This window comes from Rhinoraja longicauda, chromosome 2, assembly GCF_053455715.1.
Source record: "Rhinoraja longicauda isolate Sanriku21f chromosome 2, sRhiLon1.1, whole genome shotgun sequence".
Taxonomy (NCBI): Eukaryota; Metazoa; Chordata; class Chondrichthyes; order Rajiformes; family Arhynchobatidae; genus Rhinoraja; species Rhinoraja longicauda.
The window spans coordinates 15,536,013-15,562,754 of NC_135954.1; the positions used below are offsets into that span (position 1 = coordinate 15,536,013).

Below are 26,742 nucleotides of genomic sequence, written 5' to 3' on the forward strand. Positions count from 1 at the left end.
TCATCCCTCCTCCAAGCCTCCTGCAGCTGTTAGTGGGATGTGACCTTCTTGTCGTTCATTTAGATCACAGCTGCTGATCGAGACTCACTATAGGGTCTTAGTTTTATCCAAACATAGTTCAAAATCATCTTTAATTATTTGCATTAATTCATTTTTATCAGAGCCTGGCAATGCGATTTCATTTATATTATATACTAGACCAAGTGGACCCGTTGGGCCCAAACCTCTCCTGCATTGGTGCAGCACCCTCTCCTTCCCCCCTTCCTCCTCTGTCCCCCTCTCCTCCCCTTCCCTCCCTTCCCCTCCCTTCTCCCCCCTTCCCCCTGTCCCTCGCTCCCCTCCCTCTCTCCTCCCCCTCCTTACCCCTTCCCCTCCCCTCTCCACCCCTCCCTCCCCCCTCGCCCTCCCTACCTCCTCCCCCCTCCCCCGCCTCTCCCCTCCCCCTCCCCTCCCTCCCTCCCCCCCTCCTCCCCCTCCCTCCTCCCCATCCAAATATACGGATGCTTTCTCCTACTGTACTTCCACATGCAACGCCATAGCTGCTCTCTCAGTTGTGTACTCTCTCACACTTATACCCTTCTAAAACATGCATCTGTTGATCCCTCACTTTCTCACTCACACCACACCACACTGATTTACACCCTGCACCCATGGATTTCTCTCTCTCTCACACAAGCTCCCTTTCGCAGATGTTACACATGGTTAGAATCACAAACACAGGCATATTCATACCCCTCGTGGCCTTTTGCTCTTCCGGATGGTGAGTTTAATGCATATTCCTTTGGGGTGGATCCCTTTCCTCATCAGGCAGCTGGTTCTGATGTCAAACACAGTCAGGTCAGCCTAAACCATGCATCTTGTTCCTAGTCCCAGCACGTTGACTTACCTCAGTAATGTAAGATAAGAAAATAACTGCAGATGCTGGTACAAATCGATGGTATTTATTCACAAAATGCTGGAGTAACTCAGCAGGTCAGGCAGCATCTCAGGAGAGAAGGAATGGGCGATGTTTCGGGTTGAGACCCTTCTTCAGACTGAAGCCGTCTGACCATATAGAGACACTGAAGGCTGTAGAGGCAGTCTGAAGAAGGGTCTCGACCCTGAAACGTCGCCCATTCCTTCTCTCCTGAGATGCTGCCTGACCTGCTGAGTTACTCCAGCATTTTGTGAATAAATACCTCAGTAATGTGATCAGTGAACGATTACTGATTTGTTCAATTGATTTTTTCCCCTTATGCAGGTATATAAAACCTCATTTTAAAAATCCCAGTTACTTCTTATGCCGGTCTGTCTGTAATCGCAGTCAGATGACTTCAAATTTCTTTCACGCCCTTGGCCTCTGGGTAATGATGCTCAAATTTATATCGGGAACACCCTGCTCCAGACTTGCTACCTCTTCTTTAGACATTAGAGATACAGCGAGGAAACAGGGCATTCGGCCCACTGAGTCCATGCCGACCAGCGATCATCCCGTGCACTAACTAACACGCGAGGGAAAATGTACAATTTTACCGAAGCCAATTAACCTGCAAACCTGTAGGTCTTTGGAGTGTGTGAGGAAACCGGAGCACCCGGAGAAAACCCACACGGTCACAGGGAGAACGTACAAACCCTGTACAGCCAGCACCCGTAGTCAGGATCAAACCCGGGTCTCTGGCACTGTAAGGCAGCAACTCTACTTCATCGCCACTGTAACGCCCTCTAAGCCGTTCTCTTGGTCTCTTCACTGTCATAAGGTCATAAGGAATAGGAGTAGAATTAGGCCATTCGGCCATTCAATCATGGCAGATCTATCTCTCCCTCATAATCCCATTCTCCTGCCTTCTCCCATAATCTCTGATACTTGTACTAATCAAGAATCTTTTGGTGCAGTTTTGGTCTCCTAACCTGAGGAAAGACGTTCTTGCCTTAGAGGGAGTACAGAGAAGGTTCACCAGATTGATCCCTGGGATGGCGGGACTTTCATATGAGGAAAGACTGGATAGACTGGGCTTGTACTCGCTGGAATTTAGAAGACTGAGGGGGGATCTTATAGAAACATATAAAATTCTTAAGGGGTTGGAGAGGCTAGATGCGGGAAGATTGTTCCCGATGTTGGGGGAGTCCAGAACCAGGGGTCACAGCTTAAGGATAAGGGGGAAGTCTTTTAGGACCGAGATGAGAAAACATTTCTTCACACAGAGAGTGGTGAGTCTGTGGAATTCTCTGCCACAGAAGGTAGTTGAGGCCAGTTCATTGGCTATATTTAAGAGGGAGTTAGATGTGGCCCTTTTTGCTAAAGGGATCAGGGGGTATGGAGAGAAGGCAGGTACAGGTTACTGAGCTGGATGATCAGCCATGATCATATTGAATGGCGGTGCAGGCTCGAAGGGCCGAATGGCCTACTCCTGCACCTATTTTCTATGTTTCTAATGTATCTATCTATGCCTTAAAAATATCCACTGACTTGCCTCTACAGCCTTCTGTGTCTCTATATGGTCAGACGGCTCATGCAACTTCCAGTACTGGATGACCAAAAACTTCATCCAATTAAGAATGAAGGGGGAAACTTGTGTCTTCAGTGCCCCACACAAATGTCACCCCCTAGCCTATGACTCCAACCCCCTCAACTGGGGGAGGCAGAATCATGGTGTTCAGAACCTCAATGTCTTATTTGATGCTGAGGAGAACTTTGAACCATTTATCCTGGCCATCACCAAGAGCATCTTTAATAGGAACACAGCATTGACTATAACTCATTTACTGTTCAAATCCTCAGCCAAGCCATGCCTCTGTGTGCTTGGGCACTCTAATCCCCTCCCGGCCAAACTCCATCCTTAAAGTTTACATAAGCCTGAGCTCATTTGAATTTCTGCTGCCTTTGCTCTTTTGCACTAAACCCCGTTCACCCATCAACTGTGTGCTCACTAATGTCGGGGGAGTCCAGAACAAGGGGCCACAGTTTAAGAATAAGGGGTAGGCCATTTAGAACTGAGATGAGGTAAAACTTTTTCAGTCAGAGAGTTGTGAATCTGTGGAATTCTCTGCCTCAGAAGGCAGTGGAGGCCAATTCTCTGAATGCATTCAAGAGAGAGCTGGATAGAGCTCTTAAGGATAGCAGAGTCAGGGGGTGTGGGGAGAAGGCAAGAACGGGGTACTGATTGAGAATGATCAGCCATGATCACATTGAATGGTGGTGCTGGCTCGAAGGGCCGAATGGCCTCCTGCACCTATTGTCTGTTGTCTACTGTCTAATCTCGGCAGTCTTACATTCAAGCAGTGCCTCGATTTTAACATTCACATCCTTGTCTTTACATGCTACCAAGCCTTGCCCTTCCCTTGTCTCTGTACCCTTCTAATTGCACAGCCCTCACCTCAATCCTCCAATTTGTGCCTTCAGCCTTGCAATTCCCACATCTCCATCAACTTAACAACTTTTCTCGAAGACATATTTGCGGCTCTTTGATCAAGCATTCGGCAACGAGCGCGCGACAACTCTGAGAACTATATTCTACACTGTATCTTCCCCTTCGCTCTACCTTATTGTCCTTGAGTTTGACATGATATTTTTATGTATAGCATCTGATATGATTGGATAGCATGCAAAACAAATCTTTTCACTGTACCTCAACACACGTGACAACAATAAACCTAATTGCCGTAATATCTAATTATGCCCTTAATGTCCAATGTGTCTTTGGTAATCATCCTGTGAAGATTCTTGGGTGTCCATTAAAGGAGCCGTATCGACAACGTGGCATACAGGAGCAATTCTACTTAGCCTGCCATTATTTTGCCTTCTCACAAAGGCAGCATGTCCAATATCAATTTGTCATAAACCAATGCTTGTCCATGTACTCATACATATCACTTATTGCCTATCCATAATTGCCTCTGAACTGAGTGGCTTCTTGGGTCACTTTGCAGAGCTGGTTTAAGTCCATTGGAGGGATTAGAGTGATATTTACATAAGACGGGTAAGGATAACAAATTTTCTGCCCTGATTATTCGATCAGTTCGCATTTTAACAATTTTCAGATAATTTCATGAGAGATTGGAAAGACTGGGCTTGTATTCACTGGAGTTTAGAAGGATGAGAGGGGATCTTTTAGAGACATATAAAATTATAAAAGGACTGGACAAGCTAGATGCAGGAAAAAATGTTCCCAGAACCAGGGGCCACAGTCTAAGAATAAAGGGGAGGCCATTTAAAACTGAGGTGAGAAAAAATTCTTTCGCCCAGAGAGTTGTGAATTTGTGGAATTCTCTGCCACAGAAGGCAGTGGAGGCCAATTCACCGGATGAATTTAAAAGAGAGTTAGATGGAGCTCTCGGGGCTAGTGGAATCAAGGAATATGGGGAGAAGGCAGGCACGGGTTACTGATTGTGGATGATCAGCCATGATCACAATGAATGGCGGTGCTGGCTGGAAGGGCCAAATGGCCTCCTCCTGCACCTATTATCTATATTTCTATGTTCATGATTGTCAAGCTATTTTCTCTTCTGAAGTGTGTAGGAAGGAACGGCATATTGCTGGTTTACTCCTGACATGTTTAATTAGTTGAATAGAAATTCCCCAGCAAAAATGATGGTATTTGAACATAGAGTCACAGAAATGTAATCGAGGCCCCTCCGTTAGTATTGATTTGTTATTGTCACTTGTACCGAGATATAGTGAAAAACTTCTTTTGCATGCTATCCAGGTAAATCAACCATACCCAATTCCAATCAAACTGCAGAATATAAAAGATAGACGCATGATGCAGGAGTGGCTCAGGCGGCTTCTCTGGAGAAAATGGATAGGTGACGTTTCGGATCAGGACCCTTCTTCAGAACACAATGTAACAGCTCCAGAGAAAGTGCCGATAAAAGAACGAGTGCAAGATCAAGGTAGATTGAGGGATTGGGAATGCTTCTTATAAGAAGTCTGTACAAGACACTGCTCACTGCAGGAAAGAAGCTGTCATTGAATTCGATGGAAGATTTTGTATCTTCTGCCCGACAGGTGAGGGAAGAAGAGACAATGGTGTGAATGGTTCTTGATTATGTTGAAGTGAAGTGTAGATGCAGTCAATGGGAGGATGGATTGCATGATGTACTGGAATGCATCCATAGCTCTCTGCAGTTTTTGTGGTCTTGGACAGAAGAGTTGCCATGACCAAACTGTGATGCATCCTGATAGGATGGTCTCTGTAGTACATCTCTAGAAATGGGTAAGAATAATTTGAGACATGCCGAATTTCCTTAGTCCTCTGAAGTAAAGGTGTCAGTATGCTTGCTTGGCTGTGGCATCAATGTGGTACCAGTAATATTGATCCTAACACGAAATACTATATTTACAGTCATCCATGCTGAAGTACTGTAGTTCATTGCAATGTGATGTATGCGGTCCAGTCCATCACACAAGCAGCCTTCCCCCATTGACTGCATCTAAACTTCACATTGTCTTGCGAAAGCAGCCAACATAATCAAAGACCATTCTCCCTTCTCCCCTCTCCTGTGCTAATCAATCATGGACTCCAATTGGGATAAAATGGAGAGAAGTTTTCTAACCAACTCTACCCCAACAAGCCCTTCCCAAACCACCTCCCCACATCCTCCAAACAATTGTAATCACATCTTGTTTCCGAAAGACATGGATAAGGGGCCTTGATTTCACATTGAGTAGACACCTGACTGTATGTGTCTCAATACAGAGACTGAGGCCCAGACATTCCTTGGTGTGACTCAATAGAAAACAGGGTTTTGCTGTTGACAAATTGTCTTAACCATGGGCCCTGCCATACTGTTGCAATAGACAATAGGTGCAGGAGTAGGCCATTTGGCCCTTTGAGCCAGCACTGCCTTTCAATGTGATCATGGCTGAACATCCACAATCAGTATCCCATTCCTGCCCTCTCCCCATACCCCCTGACTCCGCTATCATTAAGAGCTCTTTCTAACTCTCTCGTGAAAGCATCCAGAGAATTGGCCTCCACTGCCATCTGAGGCAGAGAATTCCACAGATTCACAACGCTCTGAGTGAAAAAGGTTTTCCTCATCTCCGTTCTAAATGTCCTACCCCTTATTCTTAAACTGTGGCCCCTGGTTCTGGACTCCCCCAACATTGGAAACATGTTTCCTACCTCTAGCGTGTCCAATCCATTAATAATCTTATATATTTCAATAAGATCCCCTCTCATCCTTCTAAATTCCAGTGTAAACAAGCCCAGTCGCTCCAGTCTTTCAACATACGTCAATCCCGCCATTCCGGGAATTAACCTAGTAAACCGACGCTGCACGCCCTCAATAGCAAGAATGTCCTTCCTCAAACTTGGAGACCAAAACTGCACACAGTACTCCAGGTGCAGTCTCACTAGGGCCCTGTGCAACTGCAGAAGGACCTCTTTGCTCCTATACTAAACTCCTCTTGTCATGAAGGCCAACATGCCATTAGCTTCCCATGAATCTTAGCCCTCTTTGGGAAATTCAACTGCTGATTTTCTGGCAGGATCTATATTTGCGCAGCTGTGGCGGCTCCCGAGGGTCGGGCCATACCACTCACGACCCCTCGGCACGGGAATGGGTCGAGCCAAGGAGGCGGACTTCGGCCGGGAGTATAAAGGTCAAGGACCGCATGACTCTCATTCCCTTTTGGAGTTCCAGAGATACAGTAAACACGCTTTTGTTAACCTTGCCTACTTGTCGTTCTTTTGGCCTACTTGGCCCACTACACTGGTGACCCCGAACGGTCCATTATAGAAAAAATGGACAAGACATGGAGCGCAGCCTTCGCCTCGCTGTCCGAGGGCGCTACACCGGCTATCGAGGCAATTTCTGTAGCCCTCCCTACCTTTTGGACCCACCGACCCCACGTCTGGTTCCAGCAAGCTGAGGTATATTTCCAGCTCAAATCCATCCGGTCGGATGATACACGGTTTTTCTACCTGGTTGGAGCCCTGGACCAGGACACGGTCCAGCGGGTAACCGAGTTCCTCGCCGACCTACCGACCCAAGGTAAATACAAGGCGCTTAAAGATCTATTGCTGGAAACTTACCGGCTTCCGAGAATGGAGCGGGCTAAAAGAATCCTCCAAATGCCTCCCCTGGGCGACCGGCGCCCATCCGCGCTGCTTAGTGACATGCTCGCGTTGCTGGACGGTCACAAACCTTGCCTCCTTTTCGACTATGTATTTCTCCACTTACTGCCGTCCGACATTCGCATGCAGCTCAGTGAAGGGCCTTTTGATGATCTCCAGGCCCTCGGCAGGCGTGCAGACGCCCTTTGGGCGGCGCGCAGTGATGACGTCATGACGCTGCGCGTCACTCCGGCCGCGCCCGAAATAGCCTGGTCGGGAGGGGCGGCTGTGGAAGGAGTCAAACCTGCGCCCCGGAGGCCTGCACGGGCTCCCCCGGCGGCAGCCGCAGGTACTGCACCTGCTTTTCAACGACAGCAGGCTTCAGACAACACCTTGGTTAAGAACTGGTGTTATTACCACCAGCGCTGGGGTGCTGCAGCCCGACGATGCCGCCCGCCATGCGCGTATCCGGGAAACGCTGTGGCCGGCTGCCAGTAGACCCCGCGGCGGCCGGCCAGATTCACCGCCTTTTTGCTTGGGATCGGGTTTCGGGTAATCGTTTTCTTGTGGATACCGGGGCAGAGTTGAGCGTGCTGCCTCCTTCGATGCAGGACATTCATTCTGGGAAGCGCGGTTCCGCCCTCACCGCTGCGAATGGAACCAGCATTCGCACCTATGGCGTGCGCACGGTGAAGATCACCTTCGGCTCTTGCCACTTTACTTGGCAGTTCACCGTGGCCGACGTCTCACAACCGTTGCTCGGGGCGGACTTTTTGCGGGCGCATTCCCTCCTGGTAGATGTCAGGAGGCAGCAATTGGTCCACAGTGCAACAATGCAGCCCATTACATTAGGGTTGGTCTGTCCTGTTGCTCGACCGCTGTCATCGGTCGAATCCACCTATGCTCGAATCCTGGCGGAATTCCCGGACATCACGGCGCCGCAATTTCGTACGTCAAACCCCAAGCATGGGGTGGTGCATTTCATCGTCACGACCGGCCCACCCCTCCACGCACGAGCGCGCCGACTTCCGCCGGATAAATTACGTCTGGCGCGGCAGGAATTCCGCGACATGGAATCCTTGGGGATCGTTCGACCATCGAACAGTCCATGGGCGTCCCCACTTCACATGGTCCCCAAGGCAAGCGGTGGCTGGCGGCCTTGCGGGGATTATCGGCGACTGAACGCCGCTACCACGGCGGACCGATACCCCGTACCCCACATTCAGGATTTCAACGCCCACCTCGCCGGGGCTACTATATTCTCCAAAGTGGATCTGGTGCGGGGTTACAACCAGATCCCCGTCAATCCGGACGACGTACCAAAGACGGCGATCATCACACCGTTTGGCCTGTATGAGTTCGTGCGCATGCCATTCGGCCTCAAAAACGCGGCGCAGGCATTTCAGCGCCTGATGGATGGCGTGTGTCGTGGGCTGGACTTCATATTTGTGTACCTCGATGACATATTGATAGCCAGCCGCTCGCGGAAGCAGCACTGTGCCCACCTTCGACAGCTGTTTCAAAGGCTGAGTGAGCACGGCTTGGCCATCAACATCGCCAAGTGCCAGCTCGGCGTGGAAACCATCGATTTCCTCGGCCACCGCGTGGCTTCGCAGGGTGCGGTTCCTCTGCCGGACAAAGTTGAGGCCATCCGCCGGTTTCCCCGTCCCTTCTCGTTACGTGGCCTGCAGGAATTCGTGGGCATGGTGGCTTTTTACCACCGTTTTTTGCCATCTGCGGCCCACATCATGGAGCCGCTGTATCACCTTCTGGCAGGCGGACGTAAGGACATTGCGTGGACCGATGAGGCGGCGACGGCTTTCGATGGCGCAAAGGAGGCCCTGGCTCGGGCTGTGCTGCTCGTCCACCCACGGGAAAATGCCCCGACGGCCCTTACAGTGGACGCATCAGAGGTAGCTATCGGCGCCGTGCTGGAACAACTGACAGACAGGGGTTGGTGTCCCCTGGCCTTTTTCAGCCGACACCTTACCAGCGCCCAGAAGAAGTATAGTGCGTTTGACCGCGAGCTCCTGGCCCTGTACCAGGCGGTACGTCACTTCCGCTACTTTCTGGAGGGACGTCCGTTCACAGCATTCACGGACCACAAGCCACTAACTTTCGCCTTCACGAAGGTTGCAGACCCGTGGTCCGCCCGACAACAGCGTCAGTTGGCGTACATTTCAGAGTACACAACCTCCATCCGTTTCGTGGAGGGGAAAGAAAACCGGGTGGCCGACGCGTTGTCGCGCCCCGCCGTCGAGGTGGTTTTGGATGTGGCGCCTGGCATTGACTATTCAGCCCTGGCGGTGGCTCAACTGGTGGACGACGAGATACCCGCCTACCGGACTGCCATCTCCGGCCTCCGCCTTGAGGATGTCCCTCTCGGCCCCAATGGAGCGACAATTTTGTGCGACGTGTCATTGGGCCAACCACGCCCCATCGTGCCTACTGCCTGGCGCAGGCGGATTTTCGATGTAATCCACGGGTTGGCTCACCCATCCATCCGGACGACAGTCGCACTGGTGGCCACACGGTTCATGTGGCACGGTCTCCGCAAGCAGGTTGGCAATTGGGCCCGCACCTGCGTCGCGTGCCAGACGGCGAAGATCCAGCGCCACGTCCGGGCGCCTCTCCAGCAAATCGGCCTGCCAAACCGCCGATTTGACCACCTGCACGTGGACATTGTGGGTCCCCTCCCGACTTCGAGGGGCATTACTCACCTCCTCACGGTGGTTGACAGGTTCACCCGGTGGCCAGAGGCCATACCATTGACCGACACGTCCACGGCCACGTGTGCTCGAGCGTTGGCTGCAAATTGGATCGCACGCTTTGGGGTGCCGGTGGACCTTACATCAGACCGGGGACCACAGTTCACCTCTGAGTTGTGGTCAGCCATGGCTGAGCTGTTAGGGGTTCGGCTTCACCACACCACGGCCTACCATCCGCAGGCTAACGGCCTGGTGGAGAGGTTCCACCGGCAGCTCAAGGCTGCGTTGAAGGCACGACTCTCCGGCCCCGATTGGATGGACGCACTGCCGTGGGTCTTATTAGGCATCCGGACGGCACCCAAGGAGGACCTCGCAACGTCATCAGCCGAGCTCGTCTACGGGTCGCCGCTCACCGTGCCCGGGGAGTTCGTGCCCTCATCGCCGGGGCAGCAGGAACCGTCCTCGTCCACCCTACAGCGCCTTCGTGAGCGAGTGGGAAAACTGGCACCCGTCCCTACGTCTCACCATGGGACGTTCCACCCGCACGTCCCATTGGCCCTTCGAGATTGTGCCTACGTTTTTCTCCGCCGCGACGCCCATCGAGCACAGCTTCAGAGACCTTATGAGGGCCCGTTCAAGGTGCTGAAGCACGGTGAGACAACTTTTGTGTTGGACATGGGGGGCCGACCGGAGGCCGTGTCAATTAATCGCCTCAAGCCAGCGCACTTGGACATTGACCAGCCGGTGCGGGTTGCACAGCCTCGGCCGCGCGGGCGCCCCCCTTTACAAGTGCCTCCAACACCGCACCCGCCGATCCCCTCATCTCGACCGGTATTTGTACCCCCTTCTCCGCCCCCGTTTGTCCCTTCAGCTGAGCCCCCGCCAGACCCCCCGTCGGACGGGTACCGTACACGGTTCGGTCGACTAGTGCGACCACCGGTGCGCTTCGTGCCTCTGGTTCTGGGGGGGGGTCCTGTGGCGGCTCCCGAGGGTCGGGCCATACCACTCACGACCCCTCGGCACGGGAATGGGTCGAGCCAAGGAGGCGGACTTCGGCCGGGAGTATAAAGGTCAAGGACCGCATGACTCTCATTCCCTTTTGGAGTTCCAGAGATACAGTAAACACGCTTTTGTTAACCTTGCCTACTTGTCGTTCTTTTGGCCTACTTGGCCCACTACACAGCCATCTTTTCGCCAGCACAAAACTCTGCCGAAAGGATTTAGCTTCAGTGCAAATCTATCTCCAGTATCCCCAGTGTCACTGATACGAAACATTTGACTCCTCTTTTTTTTAAATCCAAGAACAGACAGATTTGATTAACCCTGTTCTCCCAGCAACTGTGTTATTTAAAGGGCGAACACTGTTGCATTTTTCTCAGAGAGATCTTTCACCTTGAGTTTAGTTTATTGTCACGTGTAATGAGGTGCAGTGAAAAGCTTTTGTCGCGTGCTAGCCAGTCCGCTGAAAGATAATACATGAGTACAATCTAGCCATTCTGTGACCTCAGAAAATAACCTTGCATATGTGCAGTGCCCACTTCATTCTATGGAGATCATGGTCGCTCTCAGTCTTTTGACCTTACAGTCATTCCAAGCTTTTGCTGCTGATTTTTGCCACACGTCATGGTTGGCTGCGACTATCATAGAGGTCACCAAACTACGTGCTCAAGGAGAGAACACTTCAGCCCAAGTAGCAGGAAAAATTGGCACACACATTTGCTTGCACAGCAGGCCTCCCCAGAGTACTTTGAGACATGTCAAATTTCCTTAGTCTTCTGAGGAAGTAGAAGCATTGGTGCACTTTCCTGGTCGTAGCGTCAATGTGATATGACTAACACTATCCATAACACTAAGTAATATATTAAAATCATTCATACTAAAGTTCGTTGTGCTGATATAGGTTTTCTCTTGCAGAGACTTCCCTGGCAACCTACTGCCAGGCAAGCCCTGGAAGATCACATGAAGAACAAGCCTCCAGCAGTTATTGTTTTAACCAGCTTTCCCAGGTCTCTCCAACCTCTGAATCATGCCTTCCCCTGAGAGATCTCTACCATGCCCTCAACCTGCCCCAGCCATCTATCATCTCAGCAATTATAAGTAGCAATGATAAGAGTGCTGTTTGTATTGAGGTATGTCTGTTCAGGAGCCAGCTGCCTTGACCGCAGCTGCTGGGCTGAAGGTCAGCAGCAGCAAGGACTTGAATGAACAGACTTGCTGCCTCAGGACGGAAACCCCCAAATATTCTTCTCTGTGAACCATAGGATTGAAGGTTGTGCTCAGTATGTGACTTTCACACACTCACAGTGCTGTTTCACGTGGTAAGGTTGTTCGTTTCTAGGTCAGAATCTGTTCGTCGTTAATGCTGCTTATATTGAATGCGGATTTTGAACACTCAAACTCTTGTTTTCTCTTGTGCATCACAGCCAGCTCTCGTGCCTCCTACAGCAGCCAGCATGGGCACCTGGGCCCAGACCTGCGCCCACTGCAGTCTCCAGAGCACCACATTGACCCCATATATGAAGATAGAGTTTATCAAAAACCCCCTTTGAGGAGTCTCAGTCAAAGTCAAGGAGACCCGCTGCAGGCATCTCTCACAGGGACTTATCGCACTAGTACAGGTACAGTGATATATGTAAAGATGTCATGCTTGTAATCAGTTTCATATATGAATACGTTACACATCTGCCCATCGCCAAACATGCACCCATTCACTTGAAGCACAGATCCCAGTGAGAAGATTATATGTGGTGAATAACTATTATATATGTAACATCTTCCATAGCTTTGAGACATCCCAAATCATTTCACAGGCATATCAGTATGTTTCAAATCGTGATCAGTGTTGTAATGGCGGACAGCTAACAGCCACCTTGCTCACAAGAATGTTTCATGAACAGCAGTGTGATACTGATCAGTTTTAGTGATGTTTGTTGAGGAACAAATATTGGCTTGGACACCAAGGGGGAAATATCCTGCTCATAGAGTCATATCTCACAGGACGAGGCCCTTTGATCCACCATTTCTATCCGACCATCGAGGACCTATCTATATTCATTCTATGTACCTTCACTTGGTCCATAGAAACATAGAAAATAGGTGCAGGAGTAGGCCATTCGGCCCTTCCAGCCAGCACTGCCATTCAATATGATCATGGTTGATCATCCAAAATCAGTACCCCATTCCTGCTTTCTCCCCAAATCCCTTGATTCCATTAGCCCTACGAGCCATATCTAACTCTCTCTTGAAAACATCCAGTTAATTGGCCTCCACTGCCTTCTGTGGCAGAGATTCACAACTCTCTGGCTGGAAAGGTTTTTTCTAATCTCAGTACTAAATGGCCTACCCCTTATTCTTAAACTGTGACCCCTGGTTCTGGACTACCCCAACATTGGGAACATTTTCCCCTTACATCGAGCCTGTCCAATCCATTAAAGATTTTATATATTTTTTATAAGATCCCCTCTCATCCTTCTACTGTCTTCACTGCATCCAGGTGCTGTGAGAGTTTTGCTTCCGTCACTTGACAGTCAAGTGTTTCAGATTGCAATTACTCCATGGTTGAAGAAAAATGCTATCTTGGATTTCCCCCAAACATCTTTGCAACTCATATCAAACCTAAGCCCTCTAGACTCAGGCATCACTGCCATGGTCCAAGGAGATCATTGATATCTCATTTTTGCAAAAGCAGATAGGACCTCATTTAATGTCTCAACCACAGGACGTGACAGATCAGTGGGGATTTTGCGTGAAGGACACAATTTGAATCCTACAGTCTCTTTGAACATTGTACTGGAAAAAAGTTTGTACTGACAGCAGCTTGGATGAAATATTTGCTGTGATCATCAGAGGTATTTACAACAGCCTGTGTTGTGAGTAAATGACTATATATGGTTTTGCTTAGTTACATTATTGAGCAGCAAATGTGAGTGCAGTGCTTAAAAGGTGCAGTCAGAATAATTCATTCCTGTCAAAAAATAATTGTAGTGAAAGCAAAGCATCGCACTTTTTCCCTTTAAAACCGTTATTACCAGTGCTGCCTTGGATGCATTTTCTAAAACATCAACAATCCATCAGTCCACATCCACATAAGTGCAGCCCATTTGCTCCATTTAACTTTTGCACTTCTATCTTCAGTTGGACATATTCCAATCTGTAGCATACGGAGCAATGTGGTAAGATAGCAGTTAAGCTACTGGACTAGCTGGCAGAGTTCTGGACCAATGTTCTGGAGACACAAGTGTGCATCCCTTTATGGCAGCTGAAAAATTCAAATATAAATTCAAATTCAATCCAAGCCATGTTACAGTAGCCATGAAATTACCAGATTGGCCTCAAGTTGATTAGTCAGGGGTTGGATGTCAGGGGTTATGGGGAAAAGGAAGGAGAACAGGGCTAGGAGGGAGAGATGGTTCAGCCACGATTGAACGACGGAATAGATTTGATGGGCTGAATGGCCTAATTCTGCTCACTTACGACCTTATGATCTAAGTCTAACCAATTCACTATTATCGGTCAGGGAATGTAAATGACCATTCCTACATGGTGCGGCCTATAAGTGACTTTAAACTCATGGCTGTCGCTTGTTTGATCCACAGTTCGGGGACAATTAAAGGTAAAGGTTCGGGGACAATTAAAGGTAAAGGTTCAGGGACAATTAAAGGTAAAGAGTGACCAGGAACATTCACACCTGAGAATGAATAAATAAGAAAAATAACTCCTGGGATTTTGTCACAAGTTGTGTGCCCAACAAATTACCCCTCCCTTCGCAACCATTGGTTGGCCAAATTTGCTATTCATCCCACACTAACTTGAAAAGTGAACTAACTCGTCATTATCCTTTTGAATGCCATAGAGGATTTTCATAGTTAATCAGCAGGAAAGCGCTCATGGAATTTCTTAGCATTTAATCTCTGTAAAGCCTGTAAGAATTTTCTCCATGGTTGCGTAAAGCAGTACTCAATTAATCTTTGCTGGAAACTGAAGGACACCTCCGGAGAGTTGAATGCTGATCAAACAGCCATGTTGCTGATTCTCACATGGACCCAGTGTTGTCTATTCATAAACTAAACAAGCTGACTACTTCTGTGTGAATTCATGCAAACAAACTCTCTGAATGCATTTAAAGTCAATGACAGTCGTTCAGAAATTTCTTGCACAAAAGAGTGTGCTTATTAACTGAAATATAACCAAAACTTTGTTCCAGCTCTCAATTACTACTCATGCCAATCAGAATCATTTGACAGGTGATAACAATAACATTTATTTAGCGATCACCTTGAATGCAGTAACGATGTGCCAAGGTATATAATAGAACTGTTACCAAGAGCCATTTATGGTAGTTAAAGAGCATCTTAAAGGAAAGGTTTAGGAGGGAATTTCATGGCTGCTCGACATGTAAACCATAAATCAACTGTACCTCTGTGCCCATTATATATGTGTGCACAACATACATAACTTTGACTCCTGAGGCTGTGAGCTTGAAGAATCTCCACAAAGTTCCTCGTTGCCTTTTGTTGGTAATCTCACGCCAAGTGGCACAAGGTGAGAAAATGCAAAAATTGTCAAATTAGACCTCTGGTAAGTGAATGCCTGGAATAGTTGCACATGGGTCTAGTATCTAGAGTGGGTTTTGTCTCCATTGACTGGTCTCTGCCAGGCACCCATTCCTGCATGTTCATTTGATGTCTGGCATGCTGTTGGAGGGATTACCTCAGGCAAATTCCTGTCCACGATATCCAATGGAGCAGGAGAAGCATTGATCCTTGCTCATGTTGTACGTCATCCAAGGGATAGCCAATACCAACCACATTGAAAATATTCCCTGTGATAGAGAGCCCAAATGATACTTCTCATGTTTGACAATAGACAATAGACGCAGGAGTAGGCCATTCAGCCCTTCGAGCCAGCACCGCCATTCAATGTGATCATGGCTGATCATTCTCAATCAGTACCCCGTTCCTGCCTTCTCCCCATACCCCCTGATTCCGCTATCCTTAAGAGCTCTATCTAGCTCTCTCTTGAATGCATTCAGAGAATTGGCCTCCACTGCTTTCTGAGGCAGAGAATTCCACAGATTCACAACTTTCTGACTGAAAAAAGTTTTTCTTCCTCATGTTTGAGGACAGAATTGGAATTAATCCTTCATTTACGTAAACACATTTCTGATAGCTGATGTAGCAAGACATTAAGTAGTGTGAGCTTTCGGAATCTGCGTGTAACTAGGTGTATCCTTCGTGTCGAGAGGGTTGATACAAGATTAAGCATAGTTCTGGATGATCCATGAGGGTAGCAACCTTTTTGTCCACCAACTTCCAGCCCATTTCACAACTTGAGTGAGAAGGCCTGGATGGTGTTGGATCTTATTGCAGGTCTTGCCATATTTTTGTAATTGAATTGAATACAATTCAATTGAATACAAGTCACAAGTCACAGTGAAATTCTTTGCTTGTATACGCTGCCAAGGTATCGAAATAGCTTACAAAGTTACAAATTTCCCCCCCCACGTGCCAGTTCCCCCTTTGTTCTTCCCCCCCCCCCCTCCCCCCTCCCTCATGGCAACCCACCACTCCGGGTCCTCCATTGTCCATTGTTCTATCCCCCCGCCCCCCCTCACGGCGGTTCCCCCATGCCGGGTCCTCCATTGCCTTGGGCACCATCTTGGCCCTTGGGCACCATCTCTTCCGTGGTCTTCCTCAACCATTCTTCACTTCCTCCTCATGATAAAAGCGCAATGTACTCCTGGTAGATGTTCCAGAACGTTTCCAAATCTCGACCGTCCATCTTCCAATTCACAGCAAGTTCCAATCGCCTTCAACCCTGTGCTTACTGACACACCTCAGACAGCAGTCTGAAGAAGGGTCTCGACCCGAAACGTCACCCATTTCTTCTCTCCCAAGATGCTGCCTGACCTGCTGAGTTACTCCAGCAGTTTGTGAATAAATACCTTCGATTTGTACCAGCATCTGCAGTTATTTTCTTATACATCTCAGACCGCATTTGGCTTGGGATTCAATTTTAAAATTCTGATCCTCTTTTTGAAATCAGCCCTCCCCTTTTTCCTTAAATGTAGCCCTGTGATTCACCTCAAAGCCTAACTCCGGATTTTCATTCAGTCAATGAACTTCAGTCCTTGTCTGACCCAGAAATCCTTCGAGCCACTGCTTCCATAACAAAACAGTTTTCGTATCTATTTAACACATAGAAAATAGGTGCAGGAGGAGGCCATTCAGCTCTTCGAGCCAGCACCGCCATTCATTTTGATCATGGTTGATCGTCCCCAATCAATAACTCGTGCCTGCCTTCTCCCCATATCCCTCAATTCCACTAGCCCCTAGAGCTCTATCTAACTCTCTCTTAAATCCATCCAGTGATTTGGCTTCCACTGCCCTCGGTGACAGAGAATTCCACAAATTCACAACTCTCTGGGTGAAAAAGTTTTTTCTCACCTCAGTTTTAAATGGCCTCCCCTTTATTCTAAGACTGTGGCCCAACATTGGGAACATTTTTCCTGCATCTAGCTTGTCCAGTCCTTTTATCATTTTATATGTTTCTACAAGATCCCCTCTCATCCTTCTATACTCCAGTGAATACAAGCCTAGTCTTTTCAATCTTTCCTCATATGACAGTCCCGCCATCCCAGGGATCAATCTCGTGAACCTACGCTGCACTGCCTCAATTATAAGGATGTCCTTCCTCAAATTAGGAAACCAAAACTGTACACAATACTCCAGATGTGGTCTTACCAGGGCCTTATACGACTGCAGAATGTCTCCTTTAATGTCTCAGGAAACGATCAGAAAGCTCCCTTGTGAACCCATTGGGAACAATGCCTTACAAGCAGAACCCAATACTGTCTGCATTCACTCACCCGAAGGTGCCATTCTGCAATTGAGTTCTCTCCCTAAAGGGGCCGTGGAGGCCAAGTCAATGGATATTTTTAAGGCAGAGATAGATAGATTCTTGATTGGTGCGGTTGTCAGGGGTTATGGGGAGAAGGCAGGAGAATGGGGTTGAGAGGGAAAATTAGATCAGTCATGATCGAAAGGCAGAGTAGACTTGATGGGCCGAATGGCCCAAATCTGCTATCACTTATGAACCTATCCATGCATCTGCACTTCCCTCTCCTCGTTTAAGACCTTCTTTAAAAAACAATTAATAAACCATTAGTTTGTTAATAAATCTGAGCTCAGTCACTTGTTTTAATGTCTCAATTTTTTAGCCTTGCTTCCTTTTTAGTGTGAATGATATACTATTGCAAATCATTGTTTATTTTCTTTATTTCCAATATCATTATTTAAAGGGGGGGTAGGGAGGTGGGGTTGCTGTCGTTTGTAACCAAATCATTTAAAGGCACAATGACTAAAATTTGATTACTTTTTCACCTTGTAGATCATCCTTCCAAAATGTTCACTTTGAATCATGGTGCACTTTCCCAGTCATGCATTAATGTGTGATACAGTCATCAATTATACATTGGTGTATTGATGTGGAGGGAACCCTGTTAATGATTTACCTGCCGTATCAAGCTGCATGAATAATCAGACTGAAGAATAATAGGATCCCCTGCCGTACATTGGAGCTCAATTAGTTCATATTTATGAGCACAGTAGTATTTTGATGTTGTTAAACCAGGGCCATTGATGCTTCGAAGGGGTGGTTGAACTTTGCCAAAGTGAATGAGGGTGAGCATTCTTTGAAGCAACAATCTATTTCCCTCCTCCTCTTCAAATGTTATGGAGAGAGTCCAACCAAGGTCTACTGCATTGGCTCCCAGAATGGGAGAATTGATCGATAAAGATGGATTCATCTCAATCTGACATACTAGAACAGTACAGCACAGCAATGAGCCCTTCAGCCCACAATGTTTGTGCCAAACATGATGCCGTTAAACTGATCCCACCTGCCTGCGCATGATCCATATTCCACTATTCCCTGCAACTCCATGTGCCTATCCACAAGCCTCTTAAGTGCCTAGTACTCTAATATGTTGAACGATGAGAGATGGTTTCATTACGGGACTTGCAGATGCAGGGATGATGTTTCCTCAGGCTGAGCTAAATAGAGCCAGACTATTGTCCCAAAGTCAGGGGTCATCCATTAAGAGTTGAGATGATATCAAAACGCAATGGTTCTTTGGATTCCTTCACTAAAAGAGGTTATGGGAGCTCATTTCCTGAGTATATTTGAAAAAAGGATTGATTGGTTGTTTATATATATATATATATATGTTACGAGAATAAAAGGGATTATGGGGTTAGTACAGGAAATAGCACTGTGGTAAAAGATCAGCTGTGGTCTTGTTGAGTGAAACAGAAGATGCAAACGTTGAATGGCCTATTCCTGTTTCTGTTTCTATGACTGCTCGTCCCCATTTCCTGTCTTTTACTGGTCCTCTGCAAATGAGCCTTCTTCCTAACCCCTTGGAAGAAATCAATGAAGAAACTTGAAAGGAAAAAAGCTCTAAATCTACACAATTACCCTTCACTGTCCATCTCCGGAATAATGGACATACACAGACCTTTTCCATTCCGTGTGCATTGTTTGATGCAGGAGCTCTAAGAACAGAGGCAGAAATGATTGCTGTCGCAGTTTTAAGGATAGAGTCATAGTCATAGAGTGATACAGTGTGGAAGCAGGCCCTTCGGCCCAACTTGCCCACACCGGCCAACATGTCGCAGTTACACTAGTCCCACCAGCCCGCGCCTGGTCCATATCCTTCCAAACCTGTCCTATCCATGTACCTGTCTAACTGTTTCTTAAATGATGGGATAGTCCCAGCCTCAACTACCTCCTTTGGCAACTTGCTCCATACACCCACCACCCTTTGTGTGAAAAGGATTCCTATTAAATCTTTTCCCCTTCACCTTGAACCTATGTCCTCTGGTCCTCGATTCCCCTACTCTGGGCAAGAGACTCTGTGCATCTACCCAATCTGTTCCTCTCATGATTTCGTACACCTCTATAAGATCACCCCTCATCCTCCTGCGCTCCAAGGAATAGAGTCCCAGCCTACTCAACCTCTCCCTGTAGCTCACACCCTCTCGTCCTGGCAATATCCTCGTAAAAGGATAAAGGCATAAGTGGAGGGTCTGGGTAACTGCTCATGATCAATTGTATTTGCCATTGGAAATAACCATTCATTAATATCTATGAAATCAACAGCTGCGAACCCAGGTTGTATGTCTAGAACAAAGAACAGTACAGCATAGGAATGGGCCCTTCAGCCCACAATCTTTATGCCAAACATGATACCTAGCTGAACTGATCTCACATGCCTGCAAATGATCCATATCCCTCTATTCTCTGCACTTCCATGTGCCCATCCAAAAGCCTCTTTAATGCCATTTTTGTTAATAAAAACCTGCCCCGCCCATCTACTCCAAACATTTCCGCCCCTCACACTTTATATCTATGCCCTCTGGTGACGTTACATCTCTTTCTCAAGTGGAGCACATCCTCACCTCTCTCTTTTCAAGGTATTTAATTCAACTCCAGGCTTCTCTATTGACATCCTCACTGGAGATGCCCCAGATGAACTTTGGATAGACGCATTCTTAATAATGGATGTGATATCTTTAATTTGCGCCTGATTAACTGCATGATTTCCAGAGTATCTCGGAGAAGACAGCTGCTATCATCTCCTCTGCCTAGGGTACTCTTTCAAACCAGAGCTCAGCTTCACAGCACTACAAATTGGAGCTGTGTGCAGTTGGCATAGTGAAATTATCGTAACACTTTACATGCTGGAGTGAATGAGTAACTTTCTATGTCATTCATTTGAATATTAAGGTATGGTTGTGTAATGACGATACGATTGAACTGATACACCTGGAGCCTGGGATTAATAATCTGGAGGACGTTCAAAATTCACAAATTATAGGAGTAGAATTAGGCCATTCAGTCCGAGTCTACTCCGCCATTCAAGCATTGCTGATCTCTGCCTCCTAATCCCATTTTCCTGCCTTCTATCCGTAACCCTTGACACCTGTTCCAATCAACAATTTGTCTATCTCTGCCTTAAATATATCCACTGACTTGGCCTCCACACCAATGAGTTCCACAGACTACCCTCTGACTAAAAGAAGTTCCTCCTCACCTCCTTTCTAAAAGAGCGCCCTTTAATTCTGAGGCTACGACCTCTGGCTGTAGACTCTCCAACCAGTGGAAACATCCTTTCCACATCCACTCGATCTATGCCATTCTTATTCTGTAATTTTCAATGTGGTCCCCCCTCAACTCTCTAAACTCCAGCGCGTAGAGGCCCAGTCCCATCAAACGTGAGTCATGATGTGAGTTCAAGTCTTATTGTGGCAGGCTAAGAATTTTAATTCATGATAAAATATCTGAAAGTAAAAGTATAAATATCATTTAGAGTGGCCATGAAGTAGTGAGATTCGTTTCCTGGTTGAATTTTTCCCAATTTTGGCTTTTCATTTATCCAGATCTGTAAAAGGCTCCAAGATCAACGTGGTTGAGTGCTAACTTTCTTCTGAAGCAGCCTAGTAATCCATTTGATTGTATCCAAGACAACTCGGAAAGCATAGGAAATACCTACCCTTTGCTAATGCCAACCATTAGGAAGGCCACACGTTAATTGTTCAGCATGCTGCTTTCTTTCACTTGTTATCAGTGACACTATGCACCATCTCCCCAGAGGCTATAACAGGCAAACAACCTGTGGCCTCAGTTTAACCATGTTTTGCTCGAAGGGCCGAATGGCCTACTCCGAAGGGCCGAACGGCGGCACGGTGCCACAGCGGTAGAGTTGCTGCCTTACAGCGAATGCAGCGCCGGAGACTCAGGTTCGATCCTGACTACGGGTGCCGTCTGTACAGAGTTTGTACGTTCTCCCCGTGACCTGCGTGGGTTTTCTCCGAGATCTTCTGTTTCCTCCCACACTCCAAAGACGTACAGGTATGTAGGTTAATTGGCTGGGCAAATATAAAAATTGTCCCTGGTGTGTGTAGGATAGTGTTAATGTGCGGGGATCGCTGGGCGGCGCGGACCCGGTGGGCCGAAGGGCCTGTTTCCGCGCTGTATCTCTAAAAATCTAAATCCTGCACCTATTTTCTATGTTTCTATCAAAATTTTCCTTTCCCTGAAAAAAAACTTTCGTTTCACTCCTTTCCGTGTTCAAGATCAGGAAATGAGTGTTTCTGACAGAACTGGAATCTGTGTTGCACCAAAGATAGACAAAAATTGCTGGCATAACACAACGGGTCAGGCAGCATCTCTGGAGAAAAGGAAGAGGTGACGTTTCGGGTCAGGTCAATTTGGGTCGGGCCAGAAGAATAGTTTCGACCCACAACATCACCTTTTCTTTTCCCCAGAGATGCTGCCTGACCTGCTGAGTTCCACCAGTATTTTGTATCTACAAACAAAAACCAACTGGAACTCAATAGGTCGAATTGCATTTGTGGAGGCAAAGCACGGGTCTTGATGCAAGGTCATGGCCTGAATAGGCAACTATCCCTTTGCCTCCACAGATGAGTCTCCAGCAGCATTATTGCAATAATGTTTCAATTGAAAGCTTACAGAAATGGTAGGTTAGACCAGTGGGTTTCTGCAGGGAATTGTGCGAGGACCTCAGCTGTTTGTGATACATATAAGCAACTTGGAAGTACATGAAGTACGTGTAGGTTGGTTAATAAGTTTGCTGATGACACCAAAATTGGTGGAGTTGTGGATAGTGAGGAATGCCAGCAAAGTATACAGCGGGATAGAATCCGTTACTGAGACGGGTGGAGAAATAGCAGTTGGAGTTTAATCCAATCAAATGTCAGGTGTTACACTTTGTGAGGTTGAATGTAAGGGAAAAGTACACAGTAAATGGAAAGATCCTTAACAGCATTATTATATAGAGGGATGTTAGGATCCAAAGACCATAGCTCCACGAAAGTGACAATGCCTGTAGATTGAGGGTAATGAAGGCATACACTATGTTTGCCTTTATTGGTCGGGACAGTAGGAGTAGGAGGCAACAGTGGCTGACAAGGGAAGTTAGGGATGGAATAAAACTAAATGAAAAGATGTATAACACAGCAAAGAGTAGCCGGAAGCCAGAGGATTGGCAAACTTTCATAGGACAACAGAAGGTAACAAAACGGGCAATACGGGCTGAAAAGATGAAGTACGAGGGGAAGCTGGCCAAGAATATAAAGAAGGACAGTAAAAGCTTCTTTAGATATGTTAAGAGAAAAAGAGTAGCAAAGTCAAATGTGGGTCCCCTGAAGGCAGACACGGGTGAAATTATTATGGGTAACAAGGAAATGGCAGAAGAGTTGAACAGGCACTTCGGAACTGTCTTCACTAAGGAAGACACAAACAATCTCCCAGATGTACTGGAGGACAGAGGATCTAGGGGGTAGAGGAACTGAAATAAAATTTCATTAGGTGAGAAATAGAATTGGGTAGACTAATGGGACTGAAGGATGATAAATCCCCAGGGCCTGATGGTCTGCATCCCAGGGTCCTCAGAGAGGTGGCTCTAGAAATAGTGGACGCATTGGTGATCATTTTCCAATGTTCAATAGATTCAGGATCAGTTCCTGTGGATTGGAGGATAGCTAATGTTATCCCACTTTTCAAGAAAGGAGCGAGAGAGAGAAAACGGGGAATTACAGACCAGTTAGCCTGACTTCGGTGGTGGGAAAGATGCTGGAGTCAATTATTAAAGAGGTAATAACAGTGCATTTGGATAGCAGTAAAAGGATAAGTCCAAGTCAGCATGGATTTATGAAAGGGAAATCATGCTTGACTAATCTGGAATTTTTTGAGGATGTGACAAGTAAAATGGATGAAGGGGAGCCAATGGATGTAGTGTATCTAGACTTTCAGAAAGCCGTTGATAAGGTCCCGCACAGGAGATTGGTGACTAAAATTAGAGCACATGGTATTGGGGGTAGGGTGTTGACATGGATAGAAAATTGGTTGGCAGTCAGGAAGCAAAGAGTCGGAGTAAACGGGTCCTTTTCAGAATGGCAGGCAGTGGCGAGTGGAGTGCCGCAAGGCTCGGTGTTGGGGCCGCAACTGTTTACCATATATATTTATGATTTGGAAGAGGGAATTAGAAGCAACACTAGCAAGTTTGCGGATGACACAAAGCTGGGTGGCAGTGTAAACTGTGAAGAGGATGTTAGAAGGTTGCAGGGTGACCTGGACAGGTTGTGTGAGTGGGCAGATGCGTGGCAGATGCAGTTTAATATAGATAAATGTGAGGTTATCCACTTTGGCGGCAAAAACAAGGAGGCAGATTATTTTCTCAATGGAGTTAGGTTAGATAAGGGGGAGGTGCAGCGCGACCTGGGTGTCCTTGTACACCAGTCACTGAAAGTTGGCGTGCAGGTACAGCAGGCAGTGAAGAAAGCTAATGGAATGTTGGCCTTCATAACAAGAGGATTTCGGTACAGGAGTAAAGAGGTTCTTCTGCAGTTGTATAGGGCCCTAGTAAGACTACATCTGGAGTATTGTGTACAGTTTTGGTCTCTTAATTTGAGGAAGGACATCCTTGTAATTGAGGCAGTGCAGCGTAGGTTCACGAGAATGATCCGTGGGATGGCGGGACTGTCATATGAGGAAAGATTGAAAAGACTAGGCTTGTATTCACTGGAGTTTAGAAGGATGAGAGGAGATCTTATAGAAACATATAAAATGATAAAAAGGACTGGACAAGCTAGATGCAGGAAAAATGTTCCCAATGTTGGGCGAGTCCAGAACCAGGGGACACAGTCTTAGAATAAAGGGGAGGCCATTTAAAACTGAGGTGAGAAAAAACTTTTTCATCCAGAGAGTTGTGAATTTGTGGAATTCTCTGCCACCGAGGGTAGTGGAAGCCAAATCACTGGATGGATTTAAGAGAGAGTTAGATAGAGCTCTAGGGGCTAGTGGAATTGAGGGATATGGGGAGAAGGCAGGCACGAGTTATTGATTGGGGACGATCAACCATGATCAAAATGAATGGCGGTGCTGGCTCGAAGAGCTGAATGGCCTCCTCCTGCACCTATTTTCTATGTTTCTATCTATATACAAAAACTCTCGTTTGTTGGTTTGTTCCTGAATACAGCCAAAATGGTACACGATATTGTGACAATTTTAGGCCCATCTTACTCACCATCGTCCCTTTGGTGCTAATGGGAGGTTTCATTGAAATCGATGTTATATATTTAAAGTTATTCACATTTTAAAGTTTAAATCTATCTCCTAGGGAGGGAGGGGGAGGGAGGGAGAGAGGGAAGGGAGAGGGAGAGCATAAGGGGGGGTGAGGGGGATAGCAAGAGGGAGGGGAGTGGAGGGGGTTGGAGGGAGGGGAGGGGGATTAGGAGGGGAGGGGGATTAGGAGGGGAGGGGGAGGGGGAATGAAGGGGGGAGGGGGAAGAGGGGGAGAGGGAAGGGGGGGAGGAGAGGGTGCAGCACCAATGCAGGAGAGGTTTGAGCCCAACGGGTCCACTTAGTCTAGTTAATTGTAAGAGTCAGGAACTCATGTTGCAGCTTTGTAGGAATTTGGCTAGGCCACATTTGGAGTATGGTCTGCAGTTCTGGTCCGCTACTTTACAGAATAGATATAGAGGCTTTGAAGAGTGTGCAGAAGAGGTTTACCAGAAACCTTGTCTGCACCCTCTTCAAACCCTCTATATTCTTTCTGACTGGATTAGAGGGTATTAGCTTGAAGGAGAGTCTGGACAATCGTGTTTGGTTTTGTCTGGAGTATCGGAAGCTGTGGGAAGACCCGATAGAAGTATATAAAATTATGAGCTGCATAGATAGGGTAGATAGTCAGAACCTTTTTCACAGAGTGGGAAATGTCAAAGGCTGGAGGGCGTAACTTTAAGGTGAGAAGAGCAAAGTTTAAAGGAGATGTGCAGGGCAATTGGTGAGTGCCTGGAGACTGGGGGTGCCTGGAATGCACTGCCAGGGGTGGTCGTGGAGGCACGTGTAGCACAGTGGCATTTCAGAAGCTTTTAGATAGGCACATGAAGATGCGGGGAATGAAGGGATATGGATCACATGCAGGCGGAAGAGATTAGTATAACTTGGCATTATTTTGGGTAGCCTTGGAGTTTGTACTGAAGTCTCAGAAAGACTTCAGAAATGAGAAGTCTCAGAAATGATATTTGAACCCACTGAGTATATCGTGGTTCAAATTGTAGGAACTCCATGAAGGTCGAAATCATGTGGAATTGCAAGCACCAACAAGCAGTATAAGAAAATAACTGCAGATGCTGGTACAAATCGATTTATTCACAAAATGCTGGAGTAACTCGGCAGGTCAGGCAGCATCTCTGGAGAGAAGGAATGGGTGACGTTTCGGGTTGAGACCTTTCTTCAGACCCTTCTTCAGCACCAACAAGCAATTGGCTTTCTCCAGCCCACTACAAAAGTGGTCTAGTTAGGGTTTTGAAGGTGACTGTAGGTCATGGCTGGCAAGTCTGGAACAAACTAAATTGGAGCTGGGAATGAGATTAGAAAGCCATTGCCATTAAAATGACAATGGAAATCTGAACATCCCTCAGAACTGATCAGTTGAATATTTCAAAACCGAATCCAATAAATATTTGTGAGGTTCGACATCAGTAATTATAGTGCATGGCCCGTAAATGGAACTAAAATGCAGCTCAACCACACTGTGATTGAAATGCGAAAGGTGTACGAGGAGCTGAGTGCCTTGATCACATTTCTATGTTCCTCTGCTACCCATGTCTGGATGGCAGGATGTGAAAAGTCAGGCAGGAACACGAAGGAGTGAGTTAACATCCAGCAATGGGTGTAATAGCCTTTCTGTGCATTGTTAATGAAAACCTAGTGCATCGGACTGCAACATCTTTCAAGGATGAGAGACTTTGGATATACGGGGAGATTGGAAATATTGGGATTGCTCTCCTCCTAGTCGTAAATGTTAAGGGAGATTCAATACAGACCTTAAAAATTATGTCGTGTTTTGATAGAGTTAATAAAGCAAAATTGTTTCTATTGGTGAAAGGAAATGGAAAACGTCACACGGG

At 47.0% G+C, this 26,742-nt stretch overlaps 1 protein-coding gene across 10 annotated transcripts in view; it reads left to right on the plus strand.

Moving 5' to 3' along the window:
• Window positions 1-26,742, plus strand: part of ctnnd2b (catenin (cadherin-associated protein), delta 2b) — a 775,275-nt gene that overhangs the window by 513,783 nt on the left and 234,750 nt on the right. For 9 of the 10 annotated variants that reach the window (XM_078415264.1, XM_078415272.1, XM_078415282.1 and 6 more), the window contains one exon: window positions 12,169-12,363. The exons of the other annotated variant lie outside the window; for it this stretch is intronic. In XM_078415264.1, the coding sequence (XP_078271390.1) occupies window positions 12,169-12,363 (195 nt within the window). The remainder of the gene's footprint in view (window positions 1-12,168; window positions 12,364-26,742) is intronic. 10 annotated transcript variants of the gene reach the window in all.